Source organism: Orbicella faveolata, unplaced genomic scaffold, assembly GCF_042242905.1.
Source record: "Orbicella faveolata isolate gen_17 unplaced genomic scaffold, um_ofav_v1 contig_1, whole genome shotgun sequence".
NCBI classification, from domain to species: Eukaryota; Metazoa; Cnidaria; class Anthozoa; order Scleractinia; family Merulinidae; genus Orbicella; species Orbicella faveolata.
Window position 1 is genome coordinate 36,947,501 of NW_028301536.1, and position 17,439 is coordinate 36,964,939.

Below are 17,439 nucleotides of genomic sequence, written 5' to 3' on the forward strand. Positions count from 1 at the left end.
CTCGGAAACCGAGCCAGCCCGGTTGACCGGGCTCATATGAAGAGGTCCTCAATCGGCTTTATATATGACGCGTCACGCGTTCCGAACGCAAACGAAGTGTTAGCAAAAGGCTCAAAATTAATTTAGGGTAGAGCTTCGATCATTTTCTGGTTGCAGTATGTTTTACACGTCGGCAAAAAAGAAAAATAGAAGCAAAAAAAGAACAAGAGAACTGAGGATACATATCGTTTTTACAAGCAGCGTGACGTCTAAAATAGAATTCTCTTGGGAAAATTCAACCTCTACTGGGTAAAATTAATTAGCTTAAGTGGGTTTGGCGTGCTTAAATATTTTATTCTGCAGTCCAGCTAACTATTGCAAGCGGGTCTTTTAGTGAGTCATGGATTGCCAATCGTAGAAAGTCGAAAAAAAGTGAAAACATTAGTAAAAAACACTTCGCTTTGGCGAGAAATATTTCTGACCGAACTTTTCATTAGAATTCGAACTCCGATTTGTTTGTAGATACCAATTTTAACTGAACTATATATTGACAAAAGTACAAAAGACTATTGGTAACATGTTTTACTTCGGAAATAAACGGCCGCCTTTTTGTAAAACAACGCACTCTGTGGAACATAGTAAATTGCACGGCCGGGTATGAAACCGTGACTTGCAATCAAAATAAACAATGAAACTGAAGATTTCTTTACCAAATTTAACCTGTATTGCCAGTCCTGAAATGACTCTGAAATAACTTTATGCGAACAAACGTGATAGGTCACAGAAAACGCAACTCTTTTAAGCTTTAATTCAGTAAATATCTCCTTTAGCGACTAGTTATCTTAAATTAATTATTGGAAGGCCGCGTAGTAAAACGTTTTTAACTTCCTGTTTCGCCTTGGTGTGAAATCGACATCTCGTCACAAATATCTGGCATTCGAAGCGTTAAAACATACTCGGGTTAAATTAAGTCACTTTGGCGTTGAGATTGAACTGTTTTACCGTTATATTACAGGCGCAAGCAAACAATTTGCTTATTACAACAAAGAACTCATAATATAAGGACTTAAAAGCCTCTGCCTGAGAGACCGGGGCAGACTTGGAAATGAAGGTCGGCCGATTTCGCTTAAAATTGGTACATAAAGTCGTTATGTGGACCTATGTAATATGCCAAAGTTTCAGGTTCAACGAACATTTTTTAGCCGACTTCTGGATATCAGCCCCTCAGGGGTCCCCAGAGGCTGATTTTCAGTGTAATTTTGGCCAGTTTTCAATCTCTCTTTTAGCAACGTACAACTGATTTCAGACAAGACCAAAACCATATTTGCAATGCACTATTCGTAGGCGTTTATGGGTGAAAACATTAGCTCACGGGAATTTTTCGTTAGCCCGTGGCTGTTATCACAACTTGGTCCTATTTGAGGCACACGGGAAGCAACCGGAAATGGCCTGTTTTTCAGACCGCATATTTTCCATGTCCATGTTTTACATCGTGAAGTCTTAGTATCCCTGCAAAGTTCAGCCCTTAGTTAAGTAATATCAAGAAAAAAATACTAAGGTTGATGCTTTTTTACCAAGAAAAAACTTACAAGAAAATAACTAACCAGGCCACTTTCGGTCAAAGTTTCAACAAAGCGTGTCTGTAAAAATCAGCCATTTAATTTCGATTAATACCTTTTTTTCTTCTAAGTCATGAATTAGAGACGCTGAAGTTAATTGTAACCGAAACGACTTACCGTTAATCAAAAAATTTTCCTGTGATTTTTTAGCACCGATCAGATTTTGGTCTGACAACGGTTATAAATTTTGTGGAAGAAGTCTTGAAAACTACAGATAATGGAGTCACTGTGAAAAAAACAAAATATACCTAACAATCCATCTCTTGCCGGTTAATCACAATGCACCATTGCATCTTGTTTGGTCCAGACTGCAATATTAAGTTTATTCAACCCGTTCAACGAAACAAGTCTGTGGCCCCGAGTAATGAAGCGCAAATTAAATCAGGAAATAAGCCGCCAAGCTTTGTGATCCCATTTCGTATCATAACCCACCTGTCAGGGAGTTCTTTTCTGAAGAAAACAACTTATCAATCACTCTAAATTTAATTACAACGTCTCTCGTAACACTGCTTTAAAATCGCTTTGAACCTTAAAGAAATTTCGAATATAATTATAGCTAATTGTCTAATACAAAATGCAGTCTCGCTCTTCGAGTCTATATGCAAAGTGTCTGGATAAATTCACTTGCAGTGTACTATAAACGCTTACCTGGCTTCGGGTTTAGAGGCATGCCCCTTTCTTATAATCCCTTAAAAGTGAAGCAACGTTAAAAACCTTAGCCTCAGCGATAAATTGGTCGTGAGTGCGTTGTTGCGAGTAATGATTCATACCGTACATGGCGACGCTACGACACGCCAACTTATTTGTAGTTTGCTGGCTATGTTTGACTTAGAATTCAGTTTTTTCTCGTCTAGATTCGTCTCCTTGATACTGCACAGAATGATTAGGTATAGAACTTGCTTGAGAACCTAAAGAACGAATGGATATGTTACTGAATATTTATTAATACCCAGTTCCCCAGTGCAAACGGCCTGGGTATTATATATTGAGGACGTCCAAGACGGTCCGTTTTCCCCGCCAAGTCGCTGAATGTCTGACCAAATTACCAGAAAATTACTCATTGGCACACTTTCCCTTTCTCTATCGGGATTTTAATTTTCTTTTGTTGCTTTCTCAGTTAGTACAGATCCAGACTAAATCGGTGTACTTTGTATATCCAAAGATAAAACAGGGTAGGAGAGGATTTCCCTTCAAAAACTACTGCTCATGGCACCCCTAGTTGTAGAATTGCTGGCCCTTAACTCCGACTTCCATAGTAAGAAGCGATAATCCCCAGGATGACCAGTATGCTTGCTGAGGTGGTAAGGTAAGTCGTCACAAGGTCCGGTGCCTTATACCTGCTGGAGCTTAAATTGGTTATTGCTCTTCTTCCCTGAACAGGATGATAATCACCGGCTCCCATTTATACATCTGGGTGGAGAGAGGCATTGTGAACGAAAATTGCCTTTCCTAAGACGACATGGCAGCGCCCTAGTAACCAGGAGCGCTCGATCCGGAGTCCAGCCCGCTAACCATTAGGCCGCGACAGTGCTATGCGCTAGGCAGTTGCCAGTTTTGTATAGAATCCGACTGCGTTATTACGTTACAGGTTTACTCCGGTCTGTCGTAAATTGATGAAATGCAACCGCGAAATGAATATATGGCCAGCACGTGGACATCTTACCGGCTGGATTGTTTATTTACAAGAAAAGAAACTATCTGCGATCAGTTAATTGAACTTATTAAATCTATTCAGTCTGTAAGTTAATTTGTTTCATTTGAGTGTGCTTCAAAGGCAGAGGAGCAAAAGTCTGGCTATTGCATTCCAATTTAGTCTCCTGGAAAATTACATGTAGAAACATGAGTATACGGTGTCCCTTTTGGAAAGAAGATGACATATGAGGGGCATGAGATAACAAGCCATCAGAGCCGGCTGACTCTCCCATTAGCGACGTTAGATCGAGATGTTACCCACCTGATGGTCAAATTAAAGTGGGCGCTGGTGGTAATAAACTGGCCGCGTCCCACAGAGTTGACAGTTTCTCTGAATGGAAGTTAAAGTATGAATTAAAGAAGATTGTGATTTGCCCACGTCACCTCCGAAAATTCACCTGTTTGCGTGACCAAAGTGAGGCATGTCAACACCCTTTCAATAAAGGAGAAAAAAGAAATTGAAGAAACCGAAGAAGATTACCGCTGACGTTTCAGATAGAATATTTTAGGAGTTCGGCATTGTGATACCTAGGGTATACGTTTCTCCCAGAATTTACACTTCAAGATTTTTTTACACGCGTTAATGTCTTAAATTCGTTCCACTTGTTCAAGGATCGTTCTTCCGTCATCATCTGCATACATATTTGAACAAAATATCTCTAACTTAAATTGTCTACCCACCCACAATTCAATTGTCAACATTTTCGACGCCATATTGGATGTTGTTTGACATGAAAAGTCGAAAGGGCTTGGAGATGAATTAAGTAGTTTCACATGCCCAATATTAAATCACAGCGGAGACGCTTTGCATGTCATGCTCAAACAATGTAATCTCCAAGCGAAAATAGGAAGTAATTTGGCCCCCTATTGTATCACGAGGCTTACTTACTTACAATTTCTATCATAACGATGGTATTCGTATTTAGAATCGATACCAAAGAGAAGCAAGGACCGAAGCTTGAAGGAAAGCACCTCTGGGTGTGTCGTAGTTAGTCGAAAGTTTCAGTACTACTGGTCACACAAGGTATTTGTGATCTCCTGACAGGGAGAAGGAGAAAAAAACTCAAGGCTTAAAATTCTAATAATGGTGAATAGTTAGCTATGAAGGCACTTGACGTTAAAATGTCATAAATTCCAAAACATCCATCATATTGAATCCACCAGTCTGGATTTCATGACTATTCCATGAAGTCAAAATATCGTTTTTGCCAATTATAGCAAAATTAAAAGAGAAGAGAAAGGGTACTAAAGGAATGAAAAGGTGCAAAAAACTATGTTTGTCCCAAGAAACTTGAAAACGTCAATAACAACAGAGAATGAGATGAGAAAACTTAAACTTAGGGTAATTATGCCTGACAAAACAAGGTTGTCATGGAAACAAGGCAGAGTCCCATAAATAAGGCCTTTTTGGACTCAGCTTTTCCCACCTAACTTATACACTCAGTAAACAACTTGTTTCATTGTATTTTGATTACTTTTCCTGTTATCAACGTTTAAAGTTCCCCCTTCATCACATTCCAGTGCCCAGGGTACAGGGTACAAATGCTGCATAAAATTTAGTTTCAAATCTGTCAGTAGGAAAATTCATTTCTAGCCTATGGTTTGTAAATATATATTTCCTTTTAATAATTCACTTCGAGATCATTAATTGTATGTTAATTTTGCGGCTAATGTCTAAAAATCTCTCCTAGTAACGAATTAAGACTTTGGCAGGAAGTACGTAGTAGGTAATTTCTCTTGAAGTGTTTCGTAGTAAAAAAGCCTCAACCTCAGTATTTTTTTCTTGATATTACTAAACTAAGGGCTGAACTTTGCAGGGATACTGAGACTTCACGATATAAAACATGGGCATGGAAAATATGCGGTCTGAAAAACAGGCCATTTCCGGTTGCTTCCCGTGTGCCTCAAATAGGACCAAGTTGTGATAACAGCCACGGGCTAACGAAAAATTCCCGTGAGCTAATGTTTTCACCCATAAACGCCTACGAATAGTGCATTGCAAATATGGTTTTGGTCTTGTCTGAAATCAGTTGTACGTTGCTAAAAGAGAGATTGAAAATTGACGAAAATAGCACTGAAAATCAGCCTCTGGGGACCCTGAGGGGCTGATATCCAGAAGTCGGCTAAAAGAGAGATTGAAAATTGACGAAAATAGCACTGAAAATCAGCCTCTGGGGATCCCTGAGGGGCTGATATCCAGAAGTCGGCTAAAAAAAGGTCGTTGAACCTCAAACTTTGGCATATTACATAAGCCCACATAACAACTTTGTGTACCAATTTTAAGCGAAATCGGCCGACCTTCATTTCCAAGTCTGCCCCGGTCTCTCAGGCAGAAGCTCTTAAATGCCTGTACCCGCTTGCCCTCCGACCAAAGCGTAGATGTCCATTGTTTACTTTTCGTGATGTTTTAGGTAAAATCGGGGTTTTTCAGCCGGGCCTCAAAAAGCACTCAAAAAGAAACCCAAGCTGATTTTCATACATGTTTTACAACAACATAAAGGTGCTCCAAAGGTGAAGTTTCAAGGAATTTGGAGTTATGGCACATGTCGAAAAATATCTCTGAATTTTTTTCGTAAATAAGGAATTCGACCTTTTAACTGAAAGGGATTTTTTTAAAAAATGTGTGTTTATTCTCAAATGGCGCTCAGGTCAAGTTCTAACCTGATTTGGATAGCTGAATACTTTGTCTTTCAAGAAAAAGTATCGATAAGTTTTGGTTTTCCTTTACACGCGAACGCAAATCAAGTTCAGATTACTAATTTTAAGCCTTTACGATCGGCCAGTTTGGTGACCGTCGAGGCGAAAAGCGTTTTCCTCGATTTTCTCGAATTTAAAGCGCTTCGAGCTCCAAAAAACTATATCGCGTTTCATATCTACCTAAGGGCTATTTGTGGACAAAAAGAGAGAAAAATCGATTTTTCAACTTCTGCCGTGCTATGTTTGCTAATTAGAAAAATTCGCTCTTAAGTGGTATCTTTTAGAGGTCTAATGAAGCTCGAGCAACTCCCATATTAGTCTCCTTTGGGAGTTAAATTCAAATTTTCCGACGAGCATCTCTAACCTTTTCATGTGGGAGTTCCCCTCCGGGGTTTCAAATGTCTAACAGGAAGTGAAGGAGTGATGGAGTGAAATCGCTTCACCACTACAACTTGGAAAATTATATTTTCCAAGTTCAAAATGGAAATTGAATGAGCATGTTTATCATTTCTGTTGTTTCTGCTTCTGGGCCTCGCTATCAAGCTGAATTTAAGATATCGAATGCAGCCTATTTCATCCGTCTTGATCTTTTCAATAGACCATTTTACAGTTGTCTGCTTAGTGACTTGGCCTTTGAATGGCAACGAGGCTGGAGTTGACCTAATTTTGAGACAGACCTCACTGCTTTTGTTGAGTAATCAAGTTGTTCTTATGCTAACTAGTTGACATTTAAATGAACAAAGCAGAGAGGTCTGTATCAAAGCAAGGCTACCTCCAGCCTCGCTTGCATTCATGGCCACGTAACTAAGCACACAACTGTAAAAAGGCCTATTTCGATTCATGGTGCTTTCTTACACAATTCAATATTTGGTCTTTCCTTTTTTGGTATCAACTCTGTTATTGTTAAATGCTAATTTCGACATATTAAAATTCTAAGGCAGCTGTGAGGGGGAATAAAAAAAAAGAAATCACATCGCGTTTGAGGCACGCATAAACAAAGTCTTTTGTTTTAGTCTCCTAAGCCTCGGCGTCATGGTAGAATTTTAATACTATCGCAATTTGTATCATGTAGGAATTAGTTGGCTACTTACACTACATAATCAAAACGATAGGTTTCGAAAGGGAATTCAAGGGGTGGTCTATTAGAAATGAACGGAGGTGGGTGAAAAACATCTAGCACAATAATTGTTCTAACTTTAGAAATGTGCAGGGTTTTTCAGGTATTTGAGTTCTTCAGGACATTTTTCAAGTAAAAAGGAACAAATGATACCAAAGTTTGCTCCAGTTTTTTTAAAGAATTTATTTGGTTGGTAAACAGCTTGTAGGTCAATGCCCTCAAATCTTCGTTTAAAAGCTGAAATTAAAAGCACTCCGCTGATCCTACAAACAGCAAAGGAAAGCCGCAAAGTACAAGTTTCTCTCTCTGAAATCGACACCTTATTATCTTTGAAGATATTTGGCAACGCTAATTACCTCAGAGAAAACTAATTTGTTGTTAACCGTATACTTGTCATCAATGAACATTCGTATTGTCTTTACCCTGACAAAACGATTATCGATTGTTTAATCACAACCACTCTTTCGTTGACAGAAAATATAAAACAGCACATTTCCAAAACTTCATAAAAAACTGAAAACTCCAAATGAATCGTACCCTGAATTCATTATCACTACTGTAAACTGTATATTTCAGTGCTCATACAATGCTCATTCAATTCACTTCAAGACTGGCAAAAGTACAACTGCGCTACCAATCCGTAAATTTTATGTAGACCCTTCAGCTATCGCGTGTGCGACTTGCTTATCTATCTAAATTTGTATGTAAGGACGATATGTTCTTACTACGAGTTTGCCAGTGAGCGCAAATTCATCCAACACTGTATAAACCAAAATCAACCTCCAAATCTTCGTTTAAAAGCTGAAATTAACTGCACTCCGCTGATCCTACAGACAGCAAAGCAAAGCCGCAAAGGAAACCCGCAAAGGAATGTTACTCTCTCTGAAATCGACACCTTATTATCTTTAAAAATATTTGGCAACACTACTTACCTCACCGGAAATTAATTTGTTGTTTTAACTGTATACTTGTCATATCGATTAAAAGCAGTCTGCTGATCATACAAACAGCAAAGGAAAGCCGCAAAGCCTTCACCTATCGCCTGTGCGACTTACTTGTCTATCTAAACTTGTATGTATGGAGGATATGTTCTTATTATGCGTTTGCCCGTGAACGCAAATTTATCCGATACTGTTTAAACCAAAATCCACCCCTAAATCTTCTTTTAAAAGCTCCAATTAAAAGCACTCCGCTGAACCTACAAACAGCAAACGAAAGCAGCAAAGGAACTCCCAGATTGCATTTCGCTTCCACAGGGGGATAAAAAGTGCGCGTCTTAAGCGCACAGACATAAGCGCGACAAAAAAAAAATTGTTGTTGTTTGTTGTTTATAGTGGTCAATGCACTTAGCTACACCTAGCTAGTTCACAGGCATGCCACTTTAAATGAAGGAAACAAATATATCAACTAAATGTAATAGGCTTAAAAATCCCAACTGGCGGGAGGCAGACCAGTTGGCTATTAACAAGCATGACCGAGGAGTTGACCTAGGGTCTACCGAGAAACAACTCCAGCAAAGTGGTCAGAGTGGGACTTGAACCCGCGACCTCCGGATTTCAAGTCCGGCGCCCTAACCACTCGGCCACGCTGCCTCCCAAACGCTGCCTCACAAACTATGCGAAATCTCTATCCAAAGGAATGCATGCATGCCAGCATAAAGCGATGACGTCACACAATACGTCATCGCTTAAAAATGTTACAAGCAAAAGGATGTGGTTGATTACCTTAAAATCGTTATCAATATCAACTTTACCAAACATAACATCCATGAGTGTAAAATCTAATATTTCGTTTTTATGGATGGCCAGCCATGATAACACCTCTTTCCAAAAGACCTCAGTTGCTCTACAGAAGTACAGTAAATGCTCGAGGGACCTTCTTCTACAATGTACAATCCTATCTTTAAAAGGTTTATTATTTGTGAAAACAATACGATTCAGCAATTTGTAGTGAAATGCGCTCAACTTTGTATCCAAAGTAACACAGAAGGCTGATGAATAGATTTTTTTCCAGTCTCCAGTTTCCACTTTTTTTTTTTTTTTTTTTTGTAATTGAATTGTATAAAAACGTTTTGTCGGTTAAATAAAAATAATAAAAAAAAAGATGATTTTTTTGACAGTCGATAGAGAGATTAGGGTTCTCATCTTTTAATTTAGCTTGATCGTCGAGGGAATCTCTCTACGGCAACGAAACTCTCTATAAAGTGTTTTGGAGGATAAACTTGATAGATCTAACAGCTCACCCCTTATTGGTACTTGAAAGGTATTTTCAGTAGAAAGAGGTGGTTCAACCTAAACAATATTTCCCTTGATGGTGGAACACCATTCATTCGGTATGACACTAGCCACTCCCATTAAGAGGAAACATTGACTTGGAGTTAGTGTTGCATTGAGGATTTTTTCACTTCCTAGAAAAGTATTATCTTTAGAAACCAAATATTCCACTCTACTTATCCCACATGTATTGTGAAAGAAGGCATTATATAAACATATATATATATATATATATATATATATATATATATATATATATATATATATATATATCGGTTGAATAAACAGAAGAAGATGCGAACTTTTTTCGTAGGAGGTCTTTAATTCAAGTGGACGTTTCGCCCATTCGGGCTTCTTCAACACTAAGAATACCAATACTCGGAATAAAATTTACAAAAAGTGAAAAAGCCTTAAATAAGTTACAAAACAATAACTTACAAAGAGAACAAAGAAATAAAAATTTTTTTCTATAAGATTACACAAGAATTACGTAATAATAAAAATAGCAAAACGCCCGCTAAAAAGCAAATAAAAACAAATAAAATACAGCAGCAAGATGGTGTTAATTGTAGCGAACCCTATTCCTGGAATTAAACTCGCACCTTTTGTTGAGTCCATGAGGTGTGAGGGTGCATAATTGAGCACACCAAAAGGCCTCTCTTGTGAGCAAACGGCCATCAAGACTATTATTATTGACACTAAGATTACACAACTGTTCAATAGTTAAAAATTCAAAATCTGCCAGAGCATGAGGCTCTTTGTTAAAATGAATAGCAACTTCACAAGTACGTTTTTTGGTGATCATAGAAGACTTGTGGTTGCGGAAACGAACTTTAAATTCGTTACTTGTGGACCCAACATATTGCACATTGCATTTCTTGCACGTAACCAAGTAGATGACATTTTTAGATTTACAACTAAGAATCTGCGTAATAGGATACGTCCTGCTAGTACTAGTGCTAGTAAAGCAATTAGATTCCTTTAAATAATTGCGATATAGATCTGATAGATTATTTAAAGGAATCTAATTGCTTTACTAGCACTAGTACTAGCAGGACGTATCCTATTACGCAGATTCTTAGTTGTAAATCTAAAAATGTCATCTACTTGGTTACGTGCAAGAAATGCAATGTGCAATATGTTGGGTCCACAAGTAACGAATTTAAAGTTCGTTTCCGCAACCACAAGTCTTCTATGATCACCAAAAAACGTACTTGTGAAGTTGCTATTCATTTTAACAAAGAGCCTCATGCTCTGGCAGATTTTGAATTTTTAACTATTGAACAGTTGTGTAATCTTAGTGTCAATAATAATAGTCTTGATGACCGTTTGCTCACAAGAGAGGCCTTTTGGTGTGCTCAATTATGCACCCTCACACCTCATGGACTCAACAAAAGGTGCGAGTTTAATTCCAGGAATAGGGTTCGCTACAATTAACACCATCTTGCTGCTGTATTTTATTTGTTTTTATTTGCTTTTTAGCGGGCGTTTTGCTATTTTTATTATTACGTAATTCTTGTGTAATCTTATAGAAAAAAATTTTTATTTCTTTGTTCTCTTTGTAAGTTATTGTTTTGTAACTTATTTAAGGCTTTTTCACTTTTTGTAAATTTTATTCCGAGTATTGATATTCTTAGTGTTGAAGAAGCCCGAATGGGCGAAACGTCCACTTGAATTAAAGACCTCCTACGAGAAAAGTTCGCATCTTCTTCTGTTTATACAACCTGTAATTATTTAAAGAAGAAGCGTTCTGTATCCATTGAATCCTTTTCTCCAAGGCATCATCGTTGGCAAACCAACATCGTTTACACATCTATATATATATATATATATATATATATATATATATATACATATATATATATTTATATATATTTACCTGCACTCGCAAGTATTTATTATTCCACACAAGTTGATCCATTATATCCTCATATGAACACACCTCCTGCCCTGGGAGAGTGGACCGCGCATCCAGGTAGTCTTTGCAAAACCCAGGTATCGATATAGGCGAATTTCGACATTCTTAATGACTCTGCAAAATAAACTTTCCTCCTGCTTTATCCAAATAATAACTCAAGAAAATTTTCCAAGGACTAACATGATCTTCAATATACTCCTTCAAGCACACGGTTCTTTGCGCTAGAATCATAGAATCCAAGTCAAGCATCTTTTACCCTCGATATTATATGTCATTAATCAAAACTAACCGTTTTATCTTATCCTTTTCTTTCCAAATGAAATTATAAAGTTCTTTGTTGGCTGACTGTATGAGATTATTAGAGACATGAATAAGGGAAGCTTTAGACATAAATTTTGGGATGGCAAATGATTTGACGATTTGTATTTTCCCAATAAGAGTGAGCCCTCTCCCTTTTCCACATACGCAATGTGTTTTTATAATTAGATCTTAGAATTGCTTCAAAATTGGCCTTTTTTTAATTTGTGTCTTAGATCAGGCTGAAATGGAGCAAATGGTACAAGAAATCGATGCCGTAGCCGAAAACGTCCAGGAAATGAACGCTGTGGTAGAAAATACAGTTAAACATTTACGTTCTACCGCAGATTATCTCGATCAGGTGTCGAAAAATTGCAAGGTTGCCTCTGCTGCTGGAAGTGGTGCCCAGATCTTAAGCGCTGTTATGACAGTGGGTGGAGGAATTGCTACAGTCATGACAGGTGGTGCAGCTACGTCTTTATATGCGGCAGGAACAGTAGCGGGGATGGCCGGAACTGGCATAAAACTTGGTGCAAATGCTATAGAAAGCAGCATCAATTCCAGTCATATCCAGGAAGCAGATGGTGCCTTGGAAAATGCTCAACGTGCAATAAATATCGTTAGGGCAAAAATTCACTTGTTGACAAAGGGAAAAAGTCAGCATCAATTGATGCAACTTGCCCGTCGTGCTGCCAGAAGGCTTGGTCCAAACCATCTGGTTGTTACCTCCATAACGAGTATTCTTCATCCTGATCTACATGATAGACTTCTTTCTGAATATGGAGTGCGAGCCGTATCTCGACGAGCAGTGGGACTTGGTGTGACAGGGGCCACAACTACAGCAACCAGAGGAGTCGCTGAGACTGGATCCAGAGAGGCTTCCAGCATCGGCCTGACCGCGGGTGCTAGTAGAGCGAGAGAAACTGCAGCTTGGACTGTCCACGCTGAGGGAAAAGTCGGAGCCAACGTGGCGGGTGCATTAATTATCGCAGAGAGTGCAGCTTTTCTAACCAGTGAAATCCTGCAGCTGACGTTCACTGTCAGAGATATAATCAACAACAAAGGTTCAGAAGCGGCCCGGTGTCTCAGAGATAGAGCAGATAAATTGGAAGAAATGTTTCCTAATACGAGACTTTCATAGTGCGAGGCTTTGTATTAAGGCTTATTTTCCAGGCACAGCTGTAACAAGATCTTTTGCACTTGTAGATTACCAAAATGAGTTTTAAATGTCAGGGTGTCGAGCGTCGTAACTTTCTGGAAAATTCTATAATCGCAAAATGAGTCAAACTCTCGTGAAATGTGTCAAAATTGTCTGCCCTAAATGCAGCTGCATTAATCCCAGGCAAGCGTGTTTATTATTATATTTTCTTTTTTCTTCTCAATCCTTGTGTGGGTCGGACTTTAACTCGCAGGGGATTCCTTTTGTTTTTAAACCTGCCACTTGGAAAGTTTGTAAATAAATAGGCAAACATCACTTTAAAAACAACATAGTATTAATTGATTTTAATCTTTGGAGGGATGTATCTTGAAAACAAAGCTCTTGTAGCTACACGACTGAGGCGTATTTAGCCGGAGGGGGGGGAGCTTCCATGTAAAAAAGATAGGAGATTTTTGGGGGTTAAAAACGCGGTTTTGGTACCTCTCAAGGTGTTCAGCCTCAAAAGATCCACAGCGGGAACTTTTGTGGTATTTTTTAGGGTATTGAGCCGAAAAAATATGACAGGAGATAATGTGCTGTTCTTGAAACGGTACCTTGTAGGGGTGAAAACAATCTCAAACCACACCCACAAAGCAGGATCTTGGTACCTCTTAGGGGTTCTTTTAAAAATTTCCCACGAGCAACTCCGTCCTTTTCCTATGGGAGTTCCCCTGGGGTATTTAGCACCCATTGTTGGCGCTAAAGTGCTCAGTTTACCTGAAGTTAGTTTTCGACGATCTTTGCGCTTTAAGAAAAGCGTATGGAAAGTCTGGCGATTGCACAGGTCACTTCAATTACTGGATAACAAATTGATGCATTTTATTCTCTCCATCTTGGGACATCGTGTCTCTGTTTTGACATTTGTTATATGCTTTTAGATGATGGTTCTTCAATTGCTAAAAAAATTCATTAGGAGAAGAACCTAAGGAAATGAAATTCCAGATCATGTATTCGCTATATATCTCAATTAACGTTAATTAATTTCACGATTCTGGGCATTGTATTTTGTTTAGAGTTTATAGACCAGCTAAGACTTGAGTCGTGATTTTACCGTTTGTTGAAAAGACTTAACTTAGGCATAGTTACTTTGTAACATATAAAATACATACATACATAGTTTGTTTCTAACTCTCCCAAAGGGGCTTTTCAGTCACAAAAAGACTAACTATAGATTAAATGAGTAAATATAATAAATAAAAATACCTGAATTAATTATGCATATAATCGATAAAAAACAACAACTATAAAATTAATTAACATTATTAACATTTCAATAATTGTTCAGATGAGTTTAGCTTTAAATGCTTTCACAGGGTTGTTAGTATCTGTCAGCAGTTGTTTCATTGGATGATTCTAACTAGAAGTAAAGCAATAGTGTCACAATTCAGCAATGTATGAAAATGATCTTGTAATTCTCTAGTTGTAATGAAAGATATCTCAATATATGCACATGTAATTACAGCTTCAGACACCCATATAAGTGAGCAATACTGTAAAAGCGAGATTTTTGGCAGATGGCTTAACAGATAGTTTGCATAATATTTTGAAAAAGTGATTTGAAAAAACTCATGAAACGTAAGAAACTGATTAAGTTAATAACTGAAGGTCGAAATAAATTTTTAATTGGTATTTGGTGATTTCTTTGTAGGACGCAACAACAAAATTGAAGTGGTCTGCTAAATTTTTTACATCACACTCTTTTGCATGCGTAACACATTATAACATGCTTTTATTGCTCGAGTACCGTTTATATGGTAATTTTGAACAAAACTTAACAATTACTTTTATGTTTCCATCGAAGGAAAAATACCTTTATTTTTGCGTTTCATACTGATGATAGCGCCCCATTGTTGGCACTGTTTTTAGTACTATCCAGTGGATAGCCTAATCTATTATGGACACCGGTATTTTCCACTTATGCACCGAGAAAATGGAATTTGGGTCACAAGGCTGGAACCAAAAAAGTGTAAATGAGAAACGCGTCTGTACTTGAATGACAGAACATGTATCATCCATGTCACAGAACAGTAAACAGTTGAAACCCTTCAACGAAACCAAAACGCTGCGATAACGAATCACTCTCAGAGTGTCACTTGACGGTTTTATTTTCCTTAGGTTTTCCGTGAGCAAACTTTTAGTTAAGAAATGTTAACGAATGCCAAAACGTTTATTAATTAACTCAAAAGTATTCTGACGGGAAAATGCAGGAATTCGTAGGTGGAATTGGTCATTACGAAAGCAAAAGGCTGTACGAAAAGTGTGCAAGTAGTCCAAACTTCATGTGCTTGGCGAAGTGATTCAAAGCAGTGTTTAACGATAACTTCCCAAAGTTTTGCGAATCGAATAAAGGTTAGTTACAGAAACGCTGCTTCCCAAATTTATTCAGAATTGATTATCTTATGCTGAAGGCTATGAAGTCCGTATTTCTCTGTATTTTGCTAAATGAAAACTATTGCTTGAAAGCTAAGCTTATGTCGGGAGACCAAATTCATTTATTGTGTTATGCATGCATGCATTGGGTTTAAACTCAAAATTTCTCATAGAAAGAAATCTTTTCCCTGTTTTTTCGACAACCCCCTTTCAATCAAGCCCGGCTGACTTCGTCCTCCACAGACCGTAGAAAGCACTGAAAAAAGGGGTTAAAACTTCCTTAATTTAATCTCAAGCGTGACTGGTGTCGGCCTAAACTTTTTGCCGTGGAAAAAGAGATAACGCTTCATATGACGACCAACTTCTGGTCGTTTTTTTCCACCTAGATGTTCCCACCTATATGTTGAATGAAAAGATATTCGTGTTATTGTTATCTCAGCCAGTGAAAGGCAAAACTGTTTATTACATTTGTTATCGCTAGAGTTCCGAGTTCTCTAGTTCCCGCGTAGAGCTGCCATACATCGGGAACCGTGGTTTACCGGTACAATAGAACATAGGTTTAGCAATTCTATTGACCAATCAGAGCGTGCGTAGTATCTCAGTTATTTTATAATGTTAAATACAACCAGGAGCCATAATCGGGGACGGAGACCGTAAGTTTTGGGATCCGCGCGCACCTATGATATGGGACAATTTTTCTATTTTTAGAACAAATTGCGCCATCCTGACAACATATATGTTGTTATATATCGTTATATATCCGCGCGGATCCACGCACATGTCGTGGGTTCTCGTGTGGATGTTGCCACGTTGCGTGATCAAATGGTGAGAGTTGCGAGATTCTCTAGCGGATTTTTCACAGCGATGGCGTTGAATAAGGCAGGGACTTAGAACCAAGGCGCTTATATGTAGTTTCATGCTCTGAGCTAATGGAAAAGCTGAGTTTTTCAGGGTCGAAAACAAGACTTCAATTTCGCGCTGTGAATGAATAATATCTGCTCGCGCTAATTGAACGCGTAAGCTTTTGCGTTTGTTCTGTAAGGAAAAGTCATGAAAGAAAACTCTTTACTCTGGTATCGAGTTAATTTGAGAGTTTCCCAAACAATGCTTAATCATAACCAAAACCTGTTTTTGATAGTTTCTGTTTGTTTGGCGAGTTTGCAAAAGTTTTTGAGTAGCTCATTTGCATAGAGCAGCGCGTGCACTTTCAAGTCCGAGTTGGTGATTTCAATTGTCAACAAATCTTGACAAAGATTTTTTTCGTCTTTTGTACTGAGATGCTGCAACAATTTTCACCAACGCCAAAAGGCAGCTTACATCACGTGTGTTTCTTTAGCATAGTGAAATTTTACACTGCGAAAATAAAATGGAAAAGGAGTTTTGATAACTCAACCAGCAAAATCGAAATCGTTGTTCGAGTTGATTAAAGAAAGCGTCATCGTAACTTTGCCGATTATTTCAACTGCATTCACATATTTTCAGCTAAGCTTTTAATATGTTCTCAAACATTATCAACCTTGAACATATTTAAAAACTAGAGATATTATCTGAGTTCGATGTACGTTTTCGGCAGGTTTCTTTCACAGGTCACAGGTCAGAGGTCACCCAAAAATATGCGAAAATAAACGTCATAGAGCAGATGCATACAAGTGCGTCCCAAGTGCAACTATAACAGCTCTTTTCTGAAAAAAAAAAAAAAAAAAAAAAAAAACGCGTAGGGGAAATCAGTTGTAGCACTGAAATTAAAAAAAAATTGATCCAAAGAAAGCCAAGACTTACTTCTGTTGAAAACATAAATTGTTTGTAGCCTTTCAATATTACACTGATCCGTGAATTATGCATTTACTTACGCGTGATTTGTGAACCAACGACTTTTGCGGGAATAATTGTCCACTTTTTTTGCAGATTTTAGCGTCATTAAAGCTCGTAAACTACACCAAACTAGATGTAAAACCTGCCCATTCCACGCGACTGAGAACTAACCACAGCGACAGTGAACCAGGAGGACCAAGAATCTAGTCTGTCACGATGTGTCACACATGCACACGGCATTTCGATGCATCAAAATGGAGGGTTCTGTATGTTTTGCGAAACGTGGATAGAATTTGTATTTTTATGTGACACATGATTTAGCCTTTGCATTTTTACGTGAAAAGTGACTTTTTCTGTTAAGGTGAAGCTGTTTTCGAATCTTTTGTGATGCATGAAAAGGCCAATTACTTATGCGTGAAATTGTTTTCAGATTAGGTATAGGGGACCCTCTTGTTTCTGTTTAGTAC

At 38.1% G+C, this 17,439-nt stretch overlaps 1 protein-coding gene and 1 pseudogene across 1 annotated transcript; both read left to right on the forward strand.

The window, feature by feature from the left end:
- Positions 1 to 17,439, forward strand: part of LOC149118950 (uncharacterized) — a 102,209-nt pseudogene that overhangs the window by 66,113 nt on the left and 18,657 nt on the right.
- Positions 11,310 to 12,733, forward strand: LOC149118955 (uncharacterized). The gene is made up of 2 exons (XM_089292930.1): positions 11,310 to 11,352; positions 11,829 to 12,733. Exons 1-2 carry the CDS (start codon positions 11,310 to 11,312, stop codon positions 12,731 to 12,733), a joined length of 948 nt encoding a protein of 315 aa, XP_089149056.1.

Excerpts from the sequence above, each read along its gene's own strand:
- LOC149118955 (XM_089292930.1), top strand. The coding sequence starts at position 11,310 with ATGAACACACCTCCTGCCCTGGGAGAGTGGACCGCGCATCCAG. Across the intron at positions 11,353-11,828 it reads AGAGTGGACCGCGCATCCAG|ATCAGGCTGAAATGGAGCAA; the intron begins GTAGTCTTTGCA and ends TTTGTGTCTTAG.